The following is a 22,832-nucleotide window of genomic DNA, read 5'->3' as shown; positions in this document are numbered from 1 at the left end:
AATCAGTTCCTGGCTGAACGTACACCATGTCCGGATCGTCCGCTCGTTCCGCTGGTACCACGCTTCGACATTGAACGACTCGTAACCCCATTATAGATTTTCCTGGAGTAGTACCACCTATACGACCGTTCATTCCACGTTGAAGCCAGAAAGCCTAAAGCATTTTTTCATGTTTTGTAATATATACATGCACAGGTAACACAAGATTTTACAAATCTATAATACTAAATTTTATACCCATGACTTACCTCAAAAATACATACTATTATACGATTTATTATTTCCAATAAGATAGTTCCATATGTTACTTCTATAGTCATTTTATAATCAATAGGTAGATTCGTTTGTAATATTTCGGAATCCTCTAAACCTCTAAAATTAAATATATACATATACAGTAAATCTAAATGACATTGGACTGAAATTTAACATTAATAATAAATTTAACATTAATAAAATTAAACATTAAGAAGTAATTAATTACAAAGATAGACGTGGAGCATGCATTCAAAACAATCAAAGTATAGATGTATAGAATACATACATAAAATCAAAAAAGTCGATGATGACGAAAGAAATAGAAATTCTCAAAAGAAATAACATTGCAGAATCTATAAATTCTGCGGCGAGTCGTTTCCATACTGGTGGTATACGAAATTCAAAACCTGTAAAAAAAATATTATTTTTACAGCCTGTTCAATACAATTATACATTCAGTGATAATGATGAAGATGTAGATTTCAAAATTACTGCATATCTACTAATATCTTACAGAAAAATATTAATTTCAATTTAAAATACCAAACACATACATACACTGTAGTGAATACTGCAGAGATTCAAAAATATGTATATAACGTCATTTTTTTTTTTATTTTTTATATATAATTTAATGCAGTATTTTTGTATCAAAAGCACGTATAGTACTAGCTGAACCTCTGTTGGAATGTGATGCACACAGGTGTTATCGTTATGACCTTCTACCTTCAGCTTCTGCTGGTTGAAAAAGTGCTGCTGGTTCTTGTGGTCCTCTTTGTCTTCGAAGATCGTTTTGCTGCTGAGGAGGAGTCACGGTAACTCTTTGTGCACTTGTCATTGTCGGAACTGAAGGGCCAAATGGTGTAGCACCTATAATTATATTTATCAAAATTTTATTCAAAAATATTTTCTTATATTTAATAATAATAATTACTTAAAATATCATCAAGAGAAAATATAAAATATATATTTATACGAAATCAAACCTGATAAAGGATTTAAAACTTGATTTGACATCATATAATATGGGAACATAGCAGCAACACTTTGCCATGCATGAGCTTCTTGTAACCATTTCTCCAATTTCCTAAAGTATTCAGAACGTTCTTCAGCTGAGCTCATTTTTGATTCATCTTTATCTTCTTTCAAACTCTCTTCATTTTGATCTTCATTTTTGTTGTTTGCCATTTTGAACTTTGTAACAATACAAATTAAATACAATATTATTAAATATAACATATATAAATGAATACAAGATGTATATGTATATATATATATATATATATATATATATTGTTTATATTGTAATAAATTGTTTTTGATCATAAATGTATTAAAAGATTAACAAGCTTTTTAAAAAAGTATACAAAATGAATCATACCAAAATATGTCAGTCACACTTGTGGATAGATTAATAGAAAATTTTAAAAGATATTATTATATTATATTAATTAAATGATGTTTCTTTCACGTGTCACATAATAGATATATACAGACACCGACAATACTATTACTGGCATGTAACTGACGTGTTTAAAATTAAGTGGACAAATAAGTCAAGATATCAACGTTTACACAACCTTCAGAAAAAATGTCAATATGTTATACATAAACATATAATGATTGTTTCTCGTCACACTTACGATTAGAAGACGACTTTATAAAGCGCTATGAGACAAAGAGAAAATTCTATACAAATTGTATTTTCATTTCACGTGATTATAATAAAATTTATAAGATTCTATTTAAATATGGAAGAACAGGATCAACGTGCGTCATTTTATTTCATGTTACGTTCCCTATGGTTTGTAAAAAAAAAATGTAATAGTTATATTAAATTCCATTATCCAATCACGAGAAATAAATTAGCAGTATTTTATCACTCATTGGTCGCTTTCAAATTCCGTGGATGAATCATTACAGACCTATCGAAAATATCATTGGTGGAAAGGTTAGTGAGATTGAATCGACCAATCAGATGAAACAATTTTCGATATGTCCGACTCTAACAAAGTACAAAAAGATATTGTTTATTTTGTCAACAATAAAATATTGTAATCTTTTTGAAATATTGAAGATATTATTATTCGTTATATTAAAAGTATAGCTGAAGTTGAGTAAAAATTGAAAACATGACTTTAATCGTAGAGTGCGAGAACCTTTATAAATACATCGCTATGAAAGTTTCTTCTATATAGTTTCCAATACACAACGCAGTACGGCGTCTGCAGAGAGGCGCTAGTCTCTCAGGACATGACGTATTTAGAATAGTCGTGCAGTAATCACAGTCAGAGTGTGTTTCTGACGAACCGCTTCATCATAATTTTTACATTATTGAGATAAGTGAGGGACGAAACATCGTTCTACGCGATTTCGTGTTAGTGTCGAAGAAGAAAGAAATAAAAAAAAACGAAAAGAAAACGAACTAATTCACGACAGTGAATTTTATGTGTGACAGTTGATTGAGATTACTCGGGGAAAGGGGTGTGGGCCGACTGAACGCCAGAAAATATTAGGTAAGCCTGCTATGCTCTTTTTTTATATCAACGAATATATTGATATATATATATATATATATATATATATATATCAGTGTAATTTGTATTTGAAATATTTAATCAATGATTTATTCAAAATCAATTGTTATCAAATTAATTCAATAAATCAAATAGATTCAAAAAAGGAGTGCTCATTTCAGGAATTCTACAATTCATTTGATCATATAAATTCAGAAATTTCAAAGCTAATATATCAATAGTAACTAAATATTAATATGTTAATATTACTACCATTCAAATTTCAAATAGTAAATCATAAATATATTCCTAGTGTATACAAAGTTATTTACTTGTAACGTTATAAATGCTGTATTAATTTATAAAACAAAGAGTTTACAGATTTCTTCCATTTTCTATTACTTATTGTTTGTATTTTTACTTAAGTAATTATTAATGTTCTTTATTCTAAAAATCATGAACGATAATAAGCATAAGTGAAAACATAAAACTGATATTTTGAAAATAATATATAATTGTAAAGAGACAACTGAAACAACTTAATCGTAATATAGTATTGATAAATATCGAATTTTATCATTAAAGAGAGAGAGAGAGAGAGAGAGAGAGAGAGAGAGAGAGAGAGAGAGAGAGAGAGAGAGAGAGAGAGAGAAAGAGTGGGAGAGTGAGTGAGAGAGAGAGAGAGAGAGAGAAATATATATATATATATATATATGTATATATATATATATATATATATATGTATATATGAATATAGCGACCATAAACAGGTTTTACGTCAGAAAATATACATAGCCTTATGAATTAGTTTGTCATCGTAAATGAAAATTAGTTTGTCATCGTAAATTAAAAAAAATTCTCACGGTAAAGATAAAACTATATGTAAAATCTTTAATGCTTAGATTAATAGAACAATTATATCTCTTTGATGGAGTGCTTTATTTTTCTTGAAACTTTTCTTTCCTTCCCTCCGGAAGACTTTTCTCTATCAAGTAGAAGTACACAAATTCATATGAAGGTCTTGAAGGTGAATTTCTAAGAATACTAAACGGTTACGTGCTATTCCTTGCTGACACTGTAAACAATCATACGTCAAGCGAAGTCGCAGATCCTCGCATTTCTATCGCGAGAAAACATGTTCGTCCATTCCCTCGTCTAAAGAGAAGATTGAAATAAAACGATATAAATGTATCTCGTGCGATCTGTACTAAGTCGGATAAAATATGTATTGTATTTTTATTTTACGAAAAACGAATTTAATAGACAACTTTCGATTTGAAAAATCGTATTACTTACATTTATCGTTTTGAATAGTGACGACATCAACGGCTGCTCTTCTCTCTCTCTCTCTCTCTCTCTCTCTCTCTCTCTCTCTCTCTCTCTTTCTCTCTCTCTCTCTCTTTCTTTCATTCCCTTATGAAAGACAAAGAAAGAGATAAACGTGTTCCAATCGAGCAAACAGATCGCCTCTAAAATATACTCGAGATAGCTTAAACCTCATGTTTGCTGTTTGTGTTTGTGCGTGCGTATATATATATATATGTATATGTATATGTATATGTATATGTATATGTATATGTATATGTATATGTATATGTATATGTATATGTATATTTGTGTATTTCTCCTGCAACGATGTGCGAACATTATTTTTACGAGATACTGTCTGCTGCATCTCGTAGGAAGGGTAAAAGGTGGGGATAGGGGGAGGTCTGGATCGGTGAAATGCCTTGCAAAATTCATTCGGATGATTTGCGACCTGTATCAAATTGCCGTAATCCCGTGAAAATGATATATTGCGCATTAAGGTGTAATATTATCGCTAGCAGCGTATCATCAATACAAAGATATGTGTAAAGTTATAATACGTACGATATTAGTAACTCTCGACCTTAATATCTATCCGCGACATTTTAGCGATCACCAATAACGTCGACGTATGTATTTAATATCACGTGACAATGCGATCTAAGTATATCATATTATATATCGATAATATAAACTTTATTTAAATTTTAAATACATATCCGTAAAGGACACTATATAAATGGATGAGTGTATGAAATAGTTTCAAGTAGTTTCATTAATAAAATTTCATGTAATGTATATATATATGTGTGTGTGTGTGTGTATGTAACATACAATATTATAATACGTCCTTCCATAAAACTGAAATAAATATATCACATATATCAAGTCAGTATATTTTTTGATATACGTGTGTAGATTTTTCCCCTAAAAAATATATCACTCACGATCGTTTGGCTTTTTTTTCTACGTATATACATACATACATACATACATACATACATACATATACACATACACACATACATAAATACATAGATAAATAGATGGATAGATAGATAAATAGATACGTCGAACTCGTAATATCTATCTATTTGGAAAAATTATTAGCATATTTTTTCATTTTTTAAGCTTTTCAATGCTGTTAGATTCGTGAAGTTACTGTAACTCCAAAGGGTTTCTAAGTGTCGCGTTAAAGCTAGGGATTTGATGGAGAAGAGACGAGTGAGTGAAGATCGTGGTATGTCGCGTCTAAAGGTTCAAAAGAGAGTTACGGAACACGAGAGAGAGAGAGAGAGAGAGACATAGATAATATAGGGAGTGACTGAAGGAGAGAGAGACACGCAAAAGCTTTGAAATCGTGTGTTCTCAAAAGCTACGGAATTCTGTATTCCGTTCTTCTCTCTTCCTTTCTGCATCGTATCCAAGAGTTTCACCAGATACAAAGGCAAGCCGTGTACCTTTTCCCGGTAAAATTACAACGCGTTCGTTCTTGAGAATCGACAAACGCTTCTCTCTTTCACCCTTTTCTTTTTTTTTCTTTTTTTTCTTTTTTCTCTCTTGTTACTTATTTTATAACATTCTCGTTTATTTCTTTCAGTTTTTGTTTTGTTTCTATTTTTTTTTTTTTTCTTTTTTTTCTTCCTTTTATATATATATATATTTCTTTTCATTTTTTTTTTTTTTTTTTTTTTTTTTTACCCCCGAGTAATTCCCTAAGAGTAAAAATCGATTCACAGATTCACACATTTATCAATTCAGTCTCTGTTTCGATCATCAGAATATAATTTTAATATTATTGCATGTATTCATTCAAATGTACGCATCGACACATTTATCGTTCGGTCTCATTGTCGGTGTTCAGTCATCGATCGATTGATAGATCCGTCATGCAGAGTTCCTCTAATGTATGTAAATTATACGTAGACGGAATGGAGATATTGAACTGAAATATAGGATAAATCAAACTTAAAACTTCTCCTCGTTGAGACGGAAAGAAACAAAAACGATTTTTTTGCGATAAGGGATATTATCGTAGATTTGAATTTTCTCTCTTTGTCGTCGTTACTGGATGCGGTCCGACGATTGCGCGGTGAACCACGTTAGATGTTTCCCCAAGCGAACACAATGGATCGCACTCGCGACTTCCGTTGGTGCTTTATTGGACGCGACGAGCTATAACGCTCGCTTATACGACACACACGCACGCACACACACTCTATCCCGTTGCGAAATTCGCAATACGATTCTCATCTTTCGCTCTTCGTAATGTTACAAATATTATAATAGTTTTTTTTTTTTTTTTTTTTAATATCAATAGTAACTAAAAACTAGGGATTTAAAATTGCGCAGTATATTTGAATCAAAATATTTAATCTTCATCGAATGTTCTAATACAACAAATATTTTCATAATTAAATATCTAAATATTTAATGAAAATACTTGGTTAGAAAGTAACAAATCAGAGAAAGAATGAGAAAGAGGGGGGAGGGGGAGGGGGAAAGATTCGAATACTTTTAAATCGAAATTACGATTCTTTTTGATTCTTCGTGATGTTACAAATATTAAAATCGTTTTTGGATAAAAACATCGATAGTAACTTTCTAGAAAATACGGATTAAAAATTTCTCTATATATTTTGAATAAAAATTTCTAATACTCATATGTTTGAATACAAATATTGAAACGTTAATGTTTATAATCAATTATTTCAATTTCTTAATACCGATACAATGAATGCTTGTTTAGAAAGTAAAGGAAGATAGAAGAGAAAGATAGTAACTATATTCGAGTACTTTTGAATCGAAATTCGTGCCGCGTCAAATTCTTTCAGCGCAATTTTATTCTCGTCGATGCGCTATGGCGACCGATCGATCGTACATTTTCATCGCTCGACATCCTGCAATATTTTCACGGCGAGAGATCAGGAAAGGAGCGAGGTATGCAAAGCGTCCGATATGCTTTGAATTTTAATACCAGCAAAAGTGGTTCACCCTTCGTTACTCGATATGCCAATGAGGCGAATTATACGTATGTACATACGTGTGTACATACGTGTATATATATATATATATATATATATATATATATATATATACGCGCACACATATATACACAAACATACACAACAAGACTCAGCATTTTTTTCAAACGGATCCTTACTATAACGTGACAAATGGATGTTTTCCGGTGAAGGTTATATTATTTTCTGCGAAAGAACGAGAAAAGAGAAATAATAGCTTCAATTATATTGCATTTTCCTCTTCGTGTCGTGAAAACAATTTATCTTTCGTTCGAACAATCCCCAGGATGATCCTTCCTTCCTTCCTTCCTTCCACTCTCCCCCACCGGTCGTCGTTTAATCATTTTTCTCTTCGTGACTATTTAATTACAACGCTCATACCCCACGAGAGAGAGAGACGTTTATTGTAATTTCTTTAACGCCCTACGGATATATTTATAAGATACGTATTTTCATATAGTTTAAAAAGATTTTGATTTCGCCATTGCATTACGTTTATCGTACGAATCAATAATAATTAATTAATTATAATACGTAAAAATAATTATGCAATATATACGTACGCACCATACATATGAACGAGTAATATTTCCCTCGATATATGCTTGTTGATTTCTTTTTTTCCCCCTTTCTTCTTCTTCTTCTTCATCTTCTTCATTGTAACTTTTCCTCTTCGTGGTTTGCTGCGCACCAGCCATGACCTCTTTAATAAAGAGAAGCCTGTGCTTTCCGCAGTTAGAAAAACACTTGGCTTTGCTCCTTGAAAATAAAATAGGAATACGAAGCACTAACTTGTCGATCTAACCGGAAGATATTCGTCATTATCCCGGAAAGCGTTGCGCAAAGCAATGGCATTAATTGAGAGATTGGATTACATTCGCCCAACAATCGAGTAGTTCACTGCAAGTAGAGAGCAAAAATCATCCACATATGGTATGGAATCGTTTGATCACGAAATTCCCCTTATCGTCTTTTCCGTTTCCTCTTTTGTTGAATTCATTGAATTATTATGGATATTCAATCTATGATAATTATCGAAATAATTCCAACAGATGATATGTTACTCGCGAACGATTCTTATCTCTCTTTCGCGACGTCGTATTAATATTAATAATTATTGATAAATATCTCCTATTTTATCTTTGAAATAAAATGTACAGGACGAATCAAAAGTACCTAAGCGATTTTTAAAAATCAATTGTTACATTTTTCCAAGGCATTTAAAGTTAATTTTTTTTTTTCTTCCAATATATAAAACTATTATACAAGTTCAAGAAATGGAAAGAAAAATTATTCTTAAGTCTTAAAAAAAAAAGTATAATTAGTATAAAAATAGTTTTTAAAAATCACGTAATAGAAACTTTCGACCTAACCTGTATAATGTTGATGGGAAAAGAACTACTTTTGAACCCTTTTAAAACGATTTTAATTACTCCAAAAAAAAAAAAAAAAAAAAAAAAAAAAAAAAAAAAAAAAAAAAAAAAAAAAAAAAAATTAAAAAAAATTAAAAAAAAAATTAAAAATAGGTTAAATTGAATAAAGGCAGCACTTCGCTAACGTCGAGAGAAAGTGTTGTGTTGTTCTTCTCAAGAGGTTATACCACCTCTCTTTTCTCCAAACAGCTTTTCCCTTCGATAGTGATTACGAAGAAGGAAAGTGGTTTTCGAGTTAGCAAGAAGGGTGCTTGCCTGCCACAAAATCGATGGAAAAGTACGCCTAATGAAAAGGAGGGAAAATCCTATTACTTTCTTTTCCTCCCTTCTCTACTTACTTTTTTGCGACTATGACGGCCATCTTGGAAAAGTGAGTTTCGTAGGAGAAACCTAGAAAGTTGATATAAATAGGACGTATAACGAAATAGCGGGATATTCGTTTTATTATTTTTTCCCCCCCTCTTTTTTTCCAATTATTCACTTGCTCGTTCGTTTACCAAATGGAGAAAGTATTACTTAAACGTGTTAAAATTTTTATAAGTCAATTGAAAATTTTCACATTCTCAAAGAGAAACAGAGAGAGAAAGAGAGAGAATAGGATATGATCGTTAAAAAAAATGTTGAATATCCATACACTCTCCGTTAAGATGGCACCTCAAAGCAATACGAACGATAATTGAATTTCGAACGTCGCCTAATGAACGAACTATTCTTCCAATTACACGTAGCGCTTCGTAATTACGTTATCTTTACTCGCTACTGCTCTCGAATTTTCGGTTCTGCTCGGGTAACGACGTAATACCGACTAGAAATTTAATTTCTCTCGTCTCGATGATCATGCTACGCTGCGCCTCCATCGCATTTTCATTCTTTTCTCCAAGTCTACTATATATTCAAAGACAATATACGGAATCTCTCTCTCCCCCCTCTCCTTCTCTATTACTCCCCCCCCTTCTCTATTACTCTCTCTCTCTCTCTTTCTCTCTCCCTCTCTCTCTCTTTCTCTCTCTCTCTCTCTCTCTCTCTCTCTCTCTCTCTCTCTCTCTCTCTCTCTCTCTCTCTCTCTCTCTCTCTCTGAAAGATCAATTTGATAAAAAATGAAAGAAAAAATTGGTATTTTTATTCTTATTTACAATAGCTTGAAAAGACGTCATATGTAAATACATACGTCATATGATTTATCAGTTTCTTTAAAGAACGTGTTTTCCAACTTTTTTTGACCACGAACCACAAAAAAGAAAGAATAGATATATGTATTGTATATTATTTGTTTATCTTCCATTATTAAGAAGATATGATTCATGCATGCATTTTATATAATAGAGAGGGAACTCTCATTTATTGTATACATTTAATTTTTTTCATATTGTAACCTTATATAATTGTAGCTCGTTATATTCCGTGGTTTAATTAATTTGCCAAAATGTTCTTCTCACCTACGAAAAATTCATTTTTATCAGCAATTTTATTGTAAAGAAAATAAAAATAAAGCGAGATATTCAAAACAAAACGTAATAATTGTATATAATAAAATTCATATATATATATATATACATATATATATATTTGTGCACACATAAATATACATACCTACATATTATATACATATTATTAACTAACGAATTCATTATTTTAGCGTGCAACTAGGTCGTTTGACGTTAGTACGCTTTTCTAGAGAGGCCTATGAATAAACATTAATACATACATAAATATGAATTAAAATACATAATTCGCGAACGAATTTTCTTCCTGAGGGAAAATTCTTATGTATATTTTTCGCATATTAGTGTATATACAGATAATACAATAAAAATGTATTTGTTAGCTTGCACATGTTTCATGTAAAATGTAAGAATCTTGATTATCCTTATAACGAGGTACTGCTGCCATTTTATCGTTTTCGAGATCTTATTTCGTTTCTTTTTCCCCAGTTTATAATATTATACACGGATTTACTATTCGTTGGCGATCGGAGAAACTTGTGTCAATTAGAATTTCGAGTTAGAGTTTGCGTCATGTTTATCGAAAACGTAATCCTGACACAAATCGGCCTTACTGCATTTTACTACTACATCACTGTGTTCGTCACATTGTCGATACTCACGTCTATAAAATTCGTTTGTCTCTTGAGTTTATGTTACTATATAACTATCTAATAAATACCTAGTGTCATAAATCTCCAAACTTTTCGCTCGTAAATGTCAGGAAAAATAGCAGTAATAGGTAGATATATATATTCTTGCAAATACATATACACATACAATATGGCGGGTTGCTATCAAACGCAAGAAAAGTTAGATAAATTGTGCATCATGGCGATGGACCCTGACGAGAATTAAAATACTTTATAAATAACTCTATACATACGTACATGAACAATATATATTATATGTATATATATATATATAAATATATAGACGTATTATGCACGGTTAGGGAAGTATACTTGACACTAATCATGAATCGTATTTTATGCAGCAGACTTCCATACCTGTTATGCTCTCCGTTGTGATATAGACATCCGCATGCATTCCATAGCAAATATATATATATATATATATATATATATATATATATATATATATATATATATATGTATGCATGCATGCATGTATGTATAGCTTTGTAAATAAATATATACAGCATGAGGTATTACTCATGCGCCTAGATCTCTCATTGAGAATATCATATCAACCGTTATATTCCCCTTTATATATATATATATTAGAAAAAAACATTTGGTACTTCCGTGAAAACTTTTGATCATCAATCATGATATATTTATCGTCTATCTTTTGCAGTGTTACAATTAGAGGCTAGATTTCTCGTACATTGAGAACTCAAATGAGTTAGGGGCCAGTTCGGGCCCCTGGATATGCGCTATGGACAGTGTGGACAGTGCTAACAGACGGCAACCCACCCGTGTCTTTAAAAAATCCAGTCTCAACGGCAAGATCACTGTTTACCTTGGAAAGAGAGACTTCGTCGATCATATAACCCACGTTGATCCTATCGGTAAAGAAACTTCTTATTTCTTAATTCTTTGTAATTAAAATAATACATATACAACAATATAAAAAAGTATGATTATAAATTATAAATATTACGATCGTACAATTTGGTTACCATTTGAATATATACGTAATATTACCAAAATACAATGAAGTTTATCATTATTTAACCCTTTGCACTATAGTATTATTCTTCTATTTTATTCTCATAAGCAAATTATGCGGTTTTTCCTTTTTTTTTTCTTTTTTTTTTTTCGTTTGTTTGTTTGTTTTTGATATCTTATCTATTCTAGTACATAAGTGCACGTATACTTGGAAATGTAATTTTGGAATAAAACTGTTTCCCCACTATAATTTGTCTTATTAATTAAATGAAGTGTCACGTGTCAGTGGTGACTCAAGAGTTCCAGAGAGAAAGAGAGAGAGAGAGGAAAAAAATAGTGTTATCACGTCAGCGGTGAGATTATAGTGCAGAAGGTTAAATATGAAATTTTTTATTATTTCTTAACCCTTTTTGGATGATATATATATATATATATATATATATATATATATATATATATATGTATATATACATACATACACATGCATACATGCTCTATAATATCTATATGTAACTTTTTTCGTTGCAGACGGTATAGTACTCATTGATCCGGATTACGTGAAAGATAGGAAAGTTTTTGGCCATGTTTTGGCAGCGTTTAAATATGGAAGAGACGATCTCGACGTGCTTGGACTTTATTTCCGAAAGGATCTTTATCTCGCTGCGGAACAGATATATCCTCAGGTGACCAGTTGTCAGCCGCGCAGAGAGTTGACGCGTCTACAAGAGAGGCTAATAAAGAAATTAGGAAGTAATGCTTATCCGTTCTACTTCGAGCTGCCGCCACATTGTCCGGCCTCGGTGACGTTACAGCCAGCACCTGGTGACAACGGTAAACCGTGCGGCGTCGATTACGAGCTAAAGGCGTTCGTGGGTGAAACTCAGGATGACAAACCCCATAAAAGGTATCATAATGGAATCTATTAAAAATTTACGATTACATTCACAAGATGGAATTAATACTGGGGATTTTTTTGTATAACAGAAAAAAGATTACAATCTGTTTCCTTTTTCTTTTTTTATTTTTAATTATATTTTTTTGTAAGTATTTTTAATTCTTTTTAATATCCAAGGAAAATTTTTTTTTATTTTTTATTTATTTATTTATTTTTTATTTTTAATTACATTAAATATTTAATCTAAGCATTCGAGTGATACGTTCTTTTCAAAACTGTCCTATCAGAAAAATAAAAAAAAGAAAAAAAAAAAAAAAAAGAAAAAAAATTTATTTTATTCATTTGTCATTTGAGAGTATGCACTAAGATCAAGGAAATCAATACAAGTCGTAATAATTAATTTTTATTAAACAATTGTTTAATAAAAATAAATTATTATTAAAAGAGTTCTTGCATATATAAAAGTAATGAGAACATTTTATTCGTTGATTGTTGCAGAAATTCAGTAAGGCTAGCGATACGGAAGATCATGTATGCGCCATCTAAGCAAGGCGAGCAACCGTATGTTGAGGTCAGCAAAGAGTTTCTGATGTCGCCTAGCAAGCTACACTTGGAGGCGTCTCTTGATAAGGAGCTTTATCATCACGGCGAGAACATAGCCATTAACGTGCACATCGCGAACAATAGTAATCGAACAGTTAAAAAGATAAAGGTTTCCGTGCGACAGTTTGCAGACATTTGTTTGTTTTCAACCGCGCAATATAAGTGCATCGTTGCTGAAGCTGAAAGCGAGTGAGTACCTTCCAGTTAATTCTACCTTGACGAGGATGACAACAATGATGAAGGCGATAACGATAATAATCGTCGGAATAAACGTTACTATGGATTCATTATATCGCTTTACGGCAAATAATTGATCCTATGAACGAACGAACAAACGAACAAAGGATTTTGATCTATTCTTTTCTTTTTTTTTATATATATATATTTTTTTATTCATTTTATTTATTCATTTATTTTTTTATTATACATACATTTAATCATTCAATAGTTTGGGAACAGATAAACCTTATTTTAAAAATTTTTTAGACTTATAAATAATATGGTAATAATAACAAGATGTAAAATATGCAGAGAAAGATGCATAATGGTATTATATGCACAACACAATATATAATAATTTTAATATCTATATGTTATATAGATAAGATTATACAAAACGGATTAATATTTAAAATTGTTAAACTTGATGTTTGGGTATCTTAATATTATTTGAATACTTTTTATCGAGTCATCGAATTTATTTCAACAGTATGAAATATTTAGAAATCAGATATAGTGATAAAGTTAACAGTGTATATCTGTTCCCAAGCTCTAAATCGATCGTAATCCATTTTGTTCATCACGATCTATAAAATCGATGACGATGCCAATAGAATGGTATAGAATGCCAATAGATAGTTTAGAATTTCTTTATGCATTTCCCCGAACATATCACAAAACGCCAACCCATGCTAGGTATAAAATGAATTTTATATTAGAATCTTGAAAATATGAAAAAGGAAAATAAGATGATTGCACTGGCAGTATAGGGGTAGCGCCAGGATTCACCTTGAGCAAGGTCTTTTCTCTAAGGCCGACGCTTGCCGACAACAAAGACAAGCGAGGTCTTGCTCTAGATGGTCAACTTAAGCACGAGGACACCAACCTCGCATCTAGCACAATGTGAGTGTGTGCTCGAACATAGAACGCGATTTTTTTTTTTTTTTGAAGGTTTCAAGAAAATGGAGACTGCCAACGATGGTTTATAAAGTGCTCTATGTGTCTATACAAATCACATAGTTGATATGTAAGATCAAAGGTTTTTATAATTTCAAGAAATATATGTTTGACAAATTGTTAAAAAAGAAGAAGAAAAAAGAAAAATGAAAAAAAGAGGAAGAAGAAAAAAAAATAGAACAAAAACCCGTTTAAGGTCTCCATCGATTTTGTGATCTTTATGAAAAGTAAATTTGTATAACGTGAGAATGAATATATATATTATATACACACACATATGTATATATATATTATATACACAGGCATATGTATATATATATATATATATATCTTTCTTGGAGAATGGAATGCCGTTTATTTTATTGGTGATTTTGTGCTGGGGTATTTTGCGTGGTGGCCTGTTACCACATATATATATATACCTGATTATTGATCACGATCGGTGATGGTTTTTTCGTCTGTATAGATATCTCCCTACACACCCCCCACTTTTTTCTCCTATTTCTGATTATCAACGATAACTAATGCACTTCTTCTTTCTAACGCCTCTGTATTATCAATCCAGTATATTGAAACGATACTCAATATACTTATACTACTATATTCTCTCTCTCTCTCTCTCTCTCTCTCTCTCTCTCTCTCTCTCTCTCTCTCTCTCTCTCTCTCTCTCTCTCTCTCTCACACCTTGTTATCGTTACTCCTCTGTATATTTTATTCTTGATATTATGTATGCCGGTGTAACGCACAAGCTGTGGGATATTTTACTATGTATACGTATACATTTGTGTCCACATGCATACATACGTGCTGCACATTGGTATACGTTGGTGGTGCACTAGAGGTTTGATATGATTGGATGTTTTGTAGCTTAATGTCACATGATAAAGTAGATAATTCTATCTATAGTCCTACATAGTTGAATATGGCGTTATAAGCGTAAGTGGAGGGAGCCCGATTGAAAATTATATCAATTATGTAATTTCTTTCGAACGAAAGAAAAACGATGCATAGATACATCCAATGTGAATTTTCGTTACCGTGCATGTCTCTATGAACGATATTAAAAACAAAAAAGAAAAAAAAAAAAAAAAACAAAAAAAGGAAATGAAGGATGAAAAACAAGGTGGTACAACGCGTAATTAGTCAAAATTCCAATTATAAGCGCTCACCGTCGTGTCCTCTCTGGCGAATACAAAGCGAAAATAACGTGCCGTCCAATTTCACTCGTGTAAAACATCCATACATAATTCTCTTGCATATAGATACCTACTACTGCGAATTATAAATCTCTCTCTCCCCCCCTCTCGCTCTCTCTTAGACGAAATCCGTTATGAAAAAGAAATCTTTTGGATTTTTATCTGCACTAATGGAATAATTCATTTGTTAACATGCGATAGATCGTGAATTTCGTTGTAACGAGAGAGAGATAGAGAGATAGAGAGAGACAGAGAAAGAGAGAGAGAGAGAGAGAGAGAGAGAGAGAGAGAGAGAGAGAGAGAGGAGAAATTTAATGAGATTCTAATGCGATTTCTAATTAGGATTAGATGAGATAAAATTCGAGATTCAAACGAGTTCGTTGATTACCTCAACATTGAATATTTTTTCAACTTTGTCTATTTATCTATCTTTACCCCCCCCCCCCTCTCTCTCTTTCTCTCTTTCTCTTTCTCTCTCTCTCTCTTTCTTTCTCTCTCTCTCTCTCTCTCTCTCTCTCTCTCTCTCTCTCTTTCATTTTAGTCTATTTTTCCTCTTTCTTTCTAATTTTGTCCAAGAACAGATTATATATAAACGGCATGATACTTATTGTAAATATTTGTTAGGGAGGGATGCCCAGTGGGGCCGGGTTTCACGCTGAGCAAAGTCTTCTCCCTGACACCGCTTCTCGCCAACAACAAAGATAAATGGGGGCTCGCCCTCGACGGCCAACTCAAAGACGAGGACACCAATCTGGCGTCCAGCACCCTGTAAGAATATCATAAACGCTGCTTGCGATTAAAATGAGACATCGTAATATATATCATATATACATGAATACATCATGCATACAATACATATATGCATATACATATACATATACATATACATATACAAATATATATGCATAAGTATAAAGTGTAACGTGCATACGTCTTTTTTACGTTAGCAATGGATATTCGATATACTCTCATTCTGTTTTCTTGCTAGCCTTCAAATGATTCTCGCAATCAGTATGAAGAATTTCGAATCACGATCGATAATAATTCGATGGCTAGAAATTCTTTAAAGTAATTAAAAATTTTTTTATTTTTTGTGTTTTTCAGGAGATATTTATACTCTCTTGATAATCTCGAAAGAATGAAATTTTCACAAAAATTATCATTTTTTTTTTTTTTTTTTTTTTTTTTTTTTTTTTTTTTTCTTATTTACTAAGTATTACCTTAATTCAAATGATAATAATAAAAATTTCAGCTTTCGAATGATACTCGAAGTGATTCAAAACTTGTTATATATATAGTATATAACGCGATACGTTGTATCTGTATATCTTTATCTCTCTATATTTCTCTTTCTCTCTTTCTCTCTCTCTTTCTCTCTCTCTTTCTTTCTCTCTCTTTCTCTCTCTCTCTCTCTCTCTCTCTCTCTTTCTTTCTCTCTCTTTCTCTCTCTCTCTCTCGTGTTCTTTTTCTATTTTCATCTTTCTCTTGCCGTCTTTCTCGATCGAATCAAGATAAAACTTTTATCTCGATCTTCATGTTCACATTGTGCCGTTTATTCGTTCACATACCAAAGAAAATTTTTCTTCTCAATCGCTGGAAAAGGAGATCATCTATGGCCTCCGTCTTTCTCTCTCTCTCTCTCTCTCTCTCTCTCTCTCTCTTTCTCTTTTTCTCTTATTCTTTTTATCTATTTCGCTCGCTTCTTTAGTGGCTGGGTAAAAAGCTTCGCTTTCATTGCAATGAAAATCTACTTGTGGTTTAATTTTTTTTCTTATCTTATAGAATGGGACCATCGACGATGTATTTATTTCTCTCTCTCTCTCTCTCTCTCTCTCTCTCTCTCTCTCTCTCTCTCTCTCTCTCTCTCTCTTTCTCTCGCTCGCTCGCTCGCTCGCTCTATCTCTGCACGATCGAGCGCTTTTATTCGACGTTCATTTTGTTTTTAATTATATATTTTTTTTTTATTTTTTTATTTTTATTTCGTTCTCTTTTCCATGAAGGTATTTTCTAAACTTTAGTGATTAAGCGCGTATAAAAAATCTAAGATATTCTCGTAAATCAAGACAAAAGAGGGAAAAAATAAATTATTTATTTATTTATTAAAAACTAATTAAAAAAATTAACGTACAATTTTTCTTGTATCACATAACGCACATTTCGCAAAACTTAAAAAAAAAAAAGGATATAAATACATATAAAATTATATTTTTCGTATGTAAAAATAACATTTTTTCTTTTCTTTCGCAAATTTTTAATTTTCAAAGGAGATAGTTTAAGATTTCGTAGGCATTTACGTAATTTTTCTTTGATGCTTTTTCTTACGATAAAACGTACAGTAATATGAATTTTCGTTATAATATAAAAGAAACGTCGAAGAGGCATCAGAATTATGATTTATAGTCCTCGTTTTTCATTAGATATAACAACGGATAATCTCTCGAAATAGTATCACGTCGCGCGTCATATTATACCAAGTATATCCATTAAGCGGAGTTATATGATTTTAGCGGGAACGTCGACAAATTTATCCGAGAAACTCATCAAAAATATCGATAATAATAATTATTATCGACAATATTATCAATACTTTTATTCGTTTTCAAAATTATTATTCATTCGTATAAAAATTTATTTATCAAAAGGCAAGATTATTCATCGTACGATTCATCGATGAATAATCGAAATTTCGTCAATAAAATATATAATTAATCGAGGAAAAGTCAAAAAATTATTGAATTTTCGAGATATTATTTCATTAGACACATATATGTATTGTCGAAAAGTATATATAGTAGGTCATACAAATAATTAGATACCTTTCGAAACTGAAAATAAATATAATATTTTATTTATATAATTATAGTAATTATAAGTACATATAATTATATTATTATTATTATATATATATATATAAAGTGAATTATTATAGGAAAAAGAAACTATTATAACAATATATAACTATATATTTTATAGTTGTATTTTTTTTATCGCTGCTACGATAGTTCTTTTTTTTTTTTTTTTTTTTTTTTTTTTTTTTTTACTTATTACATTTTCTTGTAGAACATTAAATTCTTCATATCTACTAAAAAAAAAAAAAAAAAAAAAAACGAAGAAAAACAATGCACTTTGCTAAGGCTTGAAAGAGTAACACAATTTTAAAAGGTATCCGCATATTTTTGTGACCTGATGTGTATACGTTAATTCATGAAAAGAAAAAAAAAAAACTGAAAAAAGGCGCGGCTTCTCACCTCAGCATTTTTATTCTTTCGAGATTCGAAGTGAGAGCAAGCAAAGCAATGGAATAACCGGCTGACACGTTTCATTCGAAGGAAGTCCGATCGATGTGTGTAACGCAAACGACGAAAAAAGAACTTGTCTCGGAAGATTGGAATGTCGGGGAAGAAATATTAATTTTTATGGTTCGATTATACGTATGTTCTCGTATATGTGTGATCAACGAGTCATCGTATTTACGCGAAATTTAAATTTTTCTCGTAAGATGGGAGGAAAAAAAGGATAAAAAATAAACGAACGAAGTTAAATCCATTATACAACGAAGTGAATTATAAATAGGAGAAAATGATTCAAAGAGAGAAAAAATAATCTACCTGTATAGTATGCGGGAAACTGTAATAATGTGACTGAAGGAAAGAACAGAATCAAAAAAAAAAAAAAAAAAAAAAGGAACCAAATCTCCATCACTGTGCTTATTTTTTTCTTTTTTTTTTTTTTTTTATGCACTCACCTCAGTGCATTACGCTGATTGCTTTAAAAATGCATGCGCTCTTCGTGTGTGTTATATAAAGATGTTATTAACCCTTGAATATTTTGTTAGTTTTTTTTACTGTCTCTCAAAGTTGACGTTTTTATAGTGAAGGTAAAAAAAAAAAAAAAAGAAAAGAAAAAGAAAAAACCGGAAGAGAAATCGTAAGCTGTTTATGTATTATTTGTTAAATCGTTAATTTCTTTTTCTTCTTTTTTCTATTTTTTTTTTCTTTTTCCTTCTTTCGTGCATACAATCCTAACAAAAATGTTCTTTTTTGTCCATTGATCTCTTACTCTCTACGTTTTAACACTAGAGAAGAAAAATAAAATAAAGGAATACAAATTTTCATTTACACTCACACTCGCGCATATAATTCTAGATTTTTTTCTCTTGTAATTTCAATAAGAAGAAAAGTATAAAATAATTTTCTGGTGTTAATACGTACACGCTGCTCTTTTCGAAAATATTTCCATATTCTTTGCTAGCATGTTCATCCAGCTAATAACTTGCACGTCAGGCTACCACGTCTTTTTATCTCTCTTTTTTTTTTTTTTTTTTTTTTGTTATGTAATCAAGAAATCTTTATAATCGTTGATGTATCGTAATCGCAGCGTCGTAGACCCATCTCAACGCGAAAACCTAGGAATTATCGTCCAGTACAAGGTCAAAGTGAAACTCTGTCTTGGTGCACTCGGAGGGTAAGTAAAAAAAAAAAAAAAAAAAAAAAAAAAGGAAATGAAAAAAAATTATTATTTTTCAATAACATAATTGAAGTAACGAACCAATCGATTAATTATATTTTATTTATTCGTTTATTTATATCAAAATATTTTCCAATCTATCTTATCTCTGTTTTGTCTGATTTAAATCTATTTAGTTTATATATATATATATAAGATGTGGATAAGAGAAAACTAGATCGACAACTCGATAAAATAAGTAATTTATCGTTGATATTTTTATGAAGTAAATTGATTGAGGATAAAAAAAAAGAAACAAATTCATAGAGGGAAAGGAAATCAAAAGAAAAAAAAAAATCAAAACAAAGAATTATAACAATTAAAAATATTTACATCGATCGAATTTTGAACACTCGTTTAATCCGACATCAAAAAAAATTCTTAACAAGTAATTTGATTTTTAACAGCGAGCTAGTTGCTGAATTGCCATTTATTTTGATGCATCCTAAACCAGAAGAAGAAAAATCAACTCTGTCAACGTCACCTCCAAGCCCAACGAATAAAGGGGATGGTGATGAGGTACCGCTCGATACCAACCTCATCCAACTGGACACGTAAGCCACGACTATTATCAAGTTACCTCCCAATTCCGAACCATTTTCGCTCCTTCCCTTCAAATCCCATTACCATTTTGATCGAACGTGTGTGTGTGTGTATGTGTCTAGAAAATTTCTGGTTAACGTAGAACCTATAGAATTTTCCTGAGATTTAATCTAGATTTATGTATGTAAGAAGTCTGCTTAAATTTTTATTTCGATTTCAATTTATTTTCTTTTTTTTTTTCTTTTCTTTTCTTTTATTTTATTTTATTATATCCTTTTTTTAATTTATTTGAGAAACACTAGCAGACGTCTACGAATTAATTTTAATTCCATGTCTTGTATTGAAATAAAATTAAATATAAATATATTTTATATAAATAATTAACCTGATTTATGAAAGTATACTGTCATAGATTTTTCGTTTAAAAAATATTTTGTCATTCGAGCCTGTTGAATCGTTTCAAAGTTGATTTTTTTTTTTTTTTTTTTTTTTTTTTTTTTTTTTTTTTTTTTTTTTTTTTTTTTTTTTTTTTTTTTTTTTTTTTTTTTTTTTTAATGACAAAGAGAAAAAAGTATCAAAGTTGATACTTTTCATTCATAAAAAATAATATATTCTCTTATGTAATTAAAAAATTTTTCAAAATATCATACAAATAAAATATATCTTTTAATATTTCAAATGATTTACAATTACATCAATTTCATAATCTTATATCTTATACAGAAAATATTTAATTGTTTGTAATTTGTATCATATAGATAAAAAATATTTTCTCACAATATTTCGATACAAAAATATTAATATTTCATTTCAATATTTTTTTGTTTAATTTTGTATCTTTTTTTTTTCAATATTTGTCTAAATCTCTTTTTCTTGAATATCGTCTCGTTACTTATCATTTCTTTTATTAACGTTTCACTTTATTTTCGTTTCCCTTTTCCCTTGTTTTTTTTTTTTTATACAGGGAAGCCGATGGTGACGATGACATCGTATTCGAGGACTTCGCACGTCTAAGGTTAAAAGGCGAGACCGATGCCTGACCGTGTTGCTTAAACAACATCGTAAAGTTGCAAGTTGGAACAACTATTAAACGTCCAAAGTTTGAAGACGTCACGTCCTCTGCCAATATGCGCCCTTTCTCATTTTTAATTTAGAAAGTCGAAGGGTAAAATGAATTATGAAAACTCGTTGCGTCGTGTGTATGTATGTATGTATGTATGTATGTATGCATGTATGTATGTATGTGCATGTATGTGTGTCAGTATCGTCGATGAGAAATATTGTAAAAAAATAAAAAATGAAAAAAGAAGAAGAAGAGAGAAAGAAAACAAGAAAAAAATGAATATTAGATAAAATTATAAGCTCATATTCGTCGGGTGACAAATCCTTTTCAAGCTAGATCATCCGTTGATACGTTTGATAACATCGTAAAGAGAAATTTGAAAAAATTCTCGGTATCATGCGCGTATCAATTCGCTTATATAACGAAATAATTTGTTAGATTTTTATTATATCCGAAAAAAAAAATTAAAAATAAAAGAAAAAAGAATCTTCGCAATAATATCGAAAAATAAAAAAATTGAGGAATTATAGGAACTATAACGATCTACGAATTAATTTTTTATATTTCACTAACACTATTTATCACGCGTAACTAAGTATTAAGGGAAGAGTACAAATTGTAAATGCAATTTTTCGATATATCATTTTTTATTTTTAATTTTTTCCGTCAAAGTCTAACTTCTTGAGTAATCCTTTCAAAAACCAAGAAACTTAACGAACATAAATGCCTCTTAAATTTATCGAATAATATGTTTTAAATGTCGAAAGATTTCATTTGTAATTTGAAATTTTGGATTATTAAAAAGATCACGTATTAGAATATAGAACAATTTGATATAAATTACATAATAAAATAAATATTTCCATTTTTTGATTCTTCCCTTCAGCGTTATTTTGCAACCCTTATTAAAATCGCGTGAATGATCGAAAGGTGCCTGGCAGTCCCGTCTCTCGACGAAATTTATATATATATATATATATATATATATATATATATATATATATATTATATATATTATATATATATATTATGAACTGGTAATTATGAAAGTGTGGTTTAATAGTGAATCATAAATTTAAAAAAAAAAAATTAGTTTATTGTGTAATTCGTATTATTACACAATAAGGTCATTGCCATACGAATTGCGCGACAATCTAATTTCTTTTTTTTTCTTTTTTCTTTTTTCTCTTCTTTTTC

At 30.5% G+C, this 22,832-nt stretch overlaps 2 protein-coding genes and 1 long non-coding RNA gene across 9 annotated transcripts in view; 1 reads left to right on the top strand and 2 right to left on the bottom strand.

The window, feature by feature from the left end:
- The window catches only part of LOC124951439 (protein FAM8A1), a 2,734-nt gene extending 687 nt beyond the window's left edge, over positions 1 to 2,047 (bottom strand). Inside the window, exons 1-7 of one of the 2 annotated variants that reach the window (XM_047499814.1) lie at positions 1,902 to 2,047; positions 1,640 to 1,838; positions 1,245 to 1,452; positions 985 to 1,128; positions 545 to 665; positions 249 to 372; positions 1 to 154 (exon numbers count right to left, since the gene is read on the bottom strand). The exon at positions 1 to 154 is cut by the window's left edge and continues 687 nt beyond it. In XM_047499814.1, the coding sequence (XP_047355770.1) occupies positions 1 to 154; positions 249 to 372; positions 545 to 665; positions 985 to 1,128; positions 1,245 to 1,446 (745 nt within the window). In that variant the 5' untranslated portion in view covers positions 1,447 to 1,452; positions 1,640 to 1,838; positions 1,902 to 2,047. The remainder of the gene's footprint in view (positions 155 to 248; positions 373 to 544; positions 666 to 984; positions 1,129 to 1,244; positions 1,453 to 1,639; positions 1,839 to 1,901) is intronic. The other variant, XM_047499813.1, reaches the window with a different exon arrangement.
- Positions 2,048 to 2,449: 402 nt separating this feature from the next.
- LOC124951505 (beta-arrestin-1) lies at positions 2,450 to 22,616 on the top strand. Of its 6 annotated transcripts, XM_047499991.1 has the most exons (9): positions 2,452 to 2,774; positions 11,340 to 11,553; positions 12,182 to 12,557; positions 13,047 to 13,340; positions 14,136 to 14,273; positions 16,148 to 16,291; positions 19,901 to 19,987; positions 20,437 to 20,583; positions 21,537 to 22,616. In XM_047499991.1, the coding sequence occupies exons 2-9, from the start codon at positions 11,421 to 11,423 to the stop codon at positions 21,610 to 21,612; spliced, it is 1,395 nt and encodes a 464-aa protein (XP_047355947.1). In that variant the 5' UTR covers positions 2,452 to 2,774; positions 11,340 to 11,420; the 3' UTR covers positions 21,613 to 22,616. The 6 variants fall into 6 exon arrangements, with proteins under 6 accessions (XP_047355953.1, XP_047355951.1, XP_047355947.1 ...); XM_047499993.1 differs by lacking the exon at positions 16,148 to 16,291; XM_047499992.1 differs by lacking the exon at positions 14,136 to 14,273 and having other exon boundaries at positions 21,537 to 22,615.
- Positions 6,439 to 9,400, bottom strand: LOC124951506. Its single transcript, XR_007101624.1, has 3 exons — positions 8,877 to 9,400; positions 7,673 to 8,005; positions 6,439 to 7,528 (listed from the first exon to the last, which is right to left on the bottom strand). It is a non-coding gene; the product is annotated as an uncharacterized LOC124951506 (long non-coding RNA).
- Positions 22,617 to 22,832: the final 216 nt, after the last annotated feature.

This window comes from Vespa velutina, chromosome 9 (genome assembly GCF_912470025.1).
Source record: "Vespa velutina chromosome 9, iVesVel2.1, whole genome shotgun sequence".
Classification (NCBI taxonomy): Eukaryota; Metazoa; Arthropoda; class Insecta; order Hymenoptera; family Vespidae; genus Vespa; species Vespa velutina.
The sequence above is the reverse complement of the archived record's forward strand: the minus strand, read 5'-3'. Positions and strand labels throughout refer to the sequence as shown.

What these genes read in the sequence shown, in the direction of transcription:
- LOC124951505 (XM_047499991.1), top strand. Translation starts at nt 11,421, where the DNA reads ATGGACAGTGTGGACAGTGCTAACAGACGGCAACCCACCCGTGTCTTT. An exon ending in AACCTCGCATCTAGCACAAT is followed by an intron (nt 14,274 to 16,147) that starts GTGAGTGTGTGC and finishes AATATTTGTTAG; the next exon opens with GGAGGGATGCCCAGTGGGGC. An exon ending in AATCTGGCGTCCAGCACCCT is followed by an intron (nt 16,292 to 19,900) that starts GTAAGAATATCA and finishes TCGTAATCGCAG; the next exon opens with CGTCGTAGACCCATCTCAAC.